Source organism: Pseudomyrmex gracilis, unplaced genomic scaffold (assembly GCF_002006095.1).
Source record: "Pseudomyrmex gracilis isolate BER0280 unplaced genomic scaffold, ASM200609v1 scaffold_1009, whole genome shotgun sequence".
Lineage (NCBI taxonomy): Eukaryota > Metazoa > Arthropoda > Insecta > Hymenoptera > Formicidae > Pseudomyrmex > Pseudomyrmex gracilis.
This window is the reverse complement of record NW_018021593.1, coordinates 12953-16893: the sequence shown is the minus strand read 5'-3', so window position 1 is coordinate 16893 and position 3941 is coordinate 12953. Positions and strand designations below refer to the sequence as shown.

General features: G+C 59.0%; 1 protein-coding gene across 1 annotated transcript; it reads left to right on the top strand.

The window, feature by feature from the left end:
* The first annotated feature begins 565 nt into the window (after nt 1-565).
* On the top strand, nt 566-1120 carry LOC109861763. The gene has a single exon (XM_020441561.1). It carries the CDS (start codon nt 566-568, stop codon nt 1118-1120), a length of 555 nt encoding a protein of 184 aa, XP_020297150.1.
* The last annotated feature ends 2821 nt before the right edge of the window (nt 1121-3941 follow it).

The window sequence follows — 3941 nt, the reverse complement described above, 5'->3', positions numbered from 1 at the left end:
GCGCTTTCTCCTCCTCCACCTCAGAGGCCGATGGGCAGGGAGATGGCAATCCAAACGGATCCCTCCCCTGTCATCACATCCATCACGGCTCTCCCACCGGGGACCATCATCCCCCCGGCGGTGAGACCCAAGGTGCAAGGGACCGCCAGGGTCATCGACGGACCAAGGGTCGTGCGGGAGGAAGGCAACATGGATCTTTGAACCACCGTGAAATTCATAGTTGCAGATGAAATAAAAGAGATGAAGGCCCTCCTGAACAAGATCCTCCGCAGCGCGTCGGAGGACGGAAGGGAGAAGAGGAGGGAGGAGGAAGGCGCTGAAGCGCAGTCACCGTCATTGATGGCGGGGCCATCGGGGAGGCGATCCAACCCTTTGGGTGGCCTTGCTTTAGCGCGAGACAGGAAGGAGGAGAGGCGCGAGAACCACGCCGGCTCTGACGGGTAACCCGCCAGGGGGTGCTTCCACCCTGCAGCCAAGCGTGGATCCCTCCACCTCGAAGGGAAAGGGAGAGGAATGGGCAATTGTTACACGCCGCCGTGCCAAAGCGCAGAATAAGGAGAGGCAGATGCGCAAAAAAGAGGACAACAACACCTTTCAAACCGCGCGAGCCCCGGTCAGTAAAGGGGCTTTTGGTGGAGGCCTTCGGGCACCCGCCTCGGGACCCTCACAGCGACAGTCGTCGAGAGGACGGCAACTACCACAAGGGCCTGGCACGCGTCGCCGGCGAAGAGGTCATCCGGCGGCGGTGGTCATCCGGAATGCACAGGCGGAAGGAGAGGGTGAGCAGGCGTCTTACGCCAGTATTATGCGGCTCGCCAAGGAAAAAGTCTCTCTTCTTGACCTGGGAATCGAAGATACCCGCATCAGGCGAGATGCGAGAGGAGGTATCCTTGTCGAGATTCCCGGAATTGATGGGGCAGTCAAGGCGGACGCTCTGGCCGAAGCACTTGTCCCGATTCTCCAGGGAAAAGCCAATGTCACCAGGCCGATCCGGCGAGGAGAAGTAAGAATCGTCGGCCTTGATGTTTCGATCTCGCCGGCCGACATCCAGGAGCGGATTGCATCGGGCGACTTTGGAACGTGCCGTCGTCCCGATGTAACGGTGGGCCCGATCACTTAGGGCCGGGATCGTCTCGGGATGACTTGGGCCCGCTGCCCATACGAAGTGGCCGCCAAGCTGGCCGACTCGGGCCGCCTTCGTGTGGGCTGGTCCAGCGCGCGGGTGGCACTCCTGCCGGGCCGCAAACTCCAGTGCTTCAGATGCCTAGAGTTTGGCCATGTCTGGCAGGCGTGCAGAAACGACGTGGACCGCAGCGGTACTTGTTACCGTTGCGGTATAGATGGGCATATTGCCCGAAACTGCACGGGAGTAGCGCGCTGCGTTCTGTGTGCAGAGCGCAACCTGCCAAACGGTCACCAAATCGGCGGGGAGTTCTGTCTATCCCGGGACAGGGGAAGAAATGCCCCTCCCAAAGGGAGCAACGGCGCCGTACGGAGTATGACGGACCATGGCGAGGCCATGGAAATAGAACATGGACCGGGTTCTACAAATTAATGTGAACCATAGCGGTCCAGCGCAGGCCCTGGCACTCCAGGTTCTGCGGGAGGAGAGGGAAGGAGTCCTCGCTATTGCGGAGCCACATAGAGTCCCGGACTTCCCGGCTTGGGCCGGGGACTTGGACAACAGGGCGGCAGTTACGTGGTTCACCCACCCGGGCGGCCGACCCATGCGCGGAGTCCTTGAAAGAGGCCACGGATTTGTGGCAGTTCGGTAGGGGCGGGTGGCTCTTGTTGCCTGCTATTTCCCACCGAGCATGTATGCGGTCGACTTCCGCGAGGGACTAGGGGCCCTCGCGGACAGCATCCGACGGGTGGGAGGGGATCCGGTGCTGGTACTTGGCGATTTTAATGCCAAGTCCAGTACCTGGAGTTGCCCTCGCACAGATAGAAGGGGTCACGAGGTCGATAGGTGAGCGGTCGAGCTTGGCCTGTACGTTTTAAACGCGGGTCGGGCTCCGACATGTGTGCGCTCCCAGGGGACGTCCATTGTCAACCTCTGCTGGGGCTTTGCGAGTGTCCTGCCGCTGGTGCGAACATGGCGAGTGCTCGCTAGGAGCGAGTCCCTCTTCGACCACCGGTACATCACCTTTGGGGTGGCCGGTGGTCAGGGGGGAAAGGCTCCGAGAGCTCGACCGGCGAGGTTCCTTTGCTGGAAGATCAAAGAGTGGGACCTCAACCGGTTTGAGGCCACAGTGGTTGGGGCGGTATGGGGAAACCCCATAGCCCCGGACTGGGACGCTGAGAGAGAGGCGGCGTGGCTCACCCAAACTGCCATTGACGCGTGCGACACGTCGATGCCGAGGGTTCGCGGCACAGTAGATCGCAAGTCCACCTACTGGTGGAGCGAGGAAATCGCGGACTTGCGGCGAAGGTGCGTTATGCATTGCCGCAAGTACACTCGAGCGGCTTTACCACCGACCTGGCGCAGTGGAGATCCTCCGCATAAGGCTTCGGGAGGCACAGCAAGAACTGCGGAAGGCGATTGCCGCTGCGAAAAAGTTTACGTGGGAAGAACTGACCGCAACCCTGGACAAGGACCCCTGGGGCATGCCCTATAAGATTGTTCTGTCCAGGCTGCGGTCAGCGAGACCCTCCACCACCGAAGTGATGGAGGTCGAGGAGGTGATACGCGCGGTGGAGGGTTTGTTTCCCACCCGCGACGGGGGTCCCTCGGGATTGGATGGCCGAATCCCGTGGAGAAAAGGCTACGCCGTCACGGCGGACGAGCTAAAGTCCGTCGTGCGCAAGATGGCGGGGCGAAAAACCGCACCGGGACTGAATGGTCTTATGTGCCCGGTGTGGGCACGAGTTGCGGCGTTGGCACCGGATTGCCTGATCCGGTGTTTTAACAAGTGCCTCAAAGAGGGAGCCTTCCCCGGTGTTTGGCGCCAGGCCAAACTGGTCCTGATACCCAAGCCGGTACAGGCTGGAGCGGCACCGTCGTACAGGCCCATCTGCTTGCTTGCAGAACTGGGCAAGCTATTCGAGCGGGTAATAGCTCGCCGAATTGAAGAGAGCCTGGAGAGGCAAGGTGGCCTCTCGCCGGAGCAGTTTGGATTCCGTCCCAGACTGTCCACGTTGGACGCTATACAGCGTTTCCGTGGCGTCGCGGAGGGATTTACGCGAAAGGGTGGACAGTGCGTGGCAGTCAGTTTTGACGTGCGCAACGCATTCAACACCCTCTCGTGGGGGGTGCCATTCGAAGCGCCGCACGGTGGTGGGGCTTCCCCGTGTATCTACGCGCGGTGCTGGACAGTTACTCGTCCAACAGGTTTGTTCGGTTCCCGTGCGCAGACGGGAAGGTTAGGTTGTGACCGGGGTTAGGCGTGAGTAAGGTCAAGGACTTACTACTTAAGATGTTTATCACGGTCGCCAGCTGCTGTTTGCCCTCAGCAACAAGGGTAGTTGCCCCTCCGATACGTCTCCGGGGTGTACGTCCTCCCTCAGTATCCTGAGAATTGGCAGGAATAATTGCGCACTTGCACAAATCACTTTCACAACGAGTTTTTTCACAAATACGTATATTTTGACATATATATGAGTATACACAATGTTTTGTACACTTATTACTAATTATACTGAACGCACAAGGATCTTTATTAACAACGCCCGCGTTAATTACGTTGCAGATCGAGCCTACGAAGATTTTATTACGCACGAGTATCCGATGAAGCATCTGTATCGCGCGAGCTTCGATATTCGACTGACTAGAGAAGATGGCCGTCTCTCCTTCTCGGCTCTAAAGCCCGCCTCACACGGACCACTGCACGCCGCGCCTTTAGGTACGTTCAAACGGGCGGGTTCCGTTTGACCACAGTACGATTCGACACCGCTCGATTCGACACAGATTTATTCGACACCAAATTATTCGACACCGTACG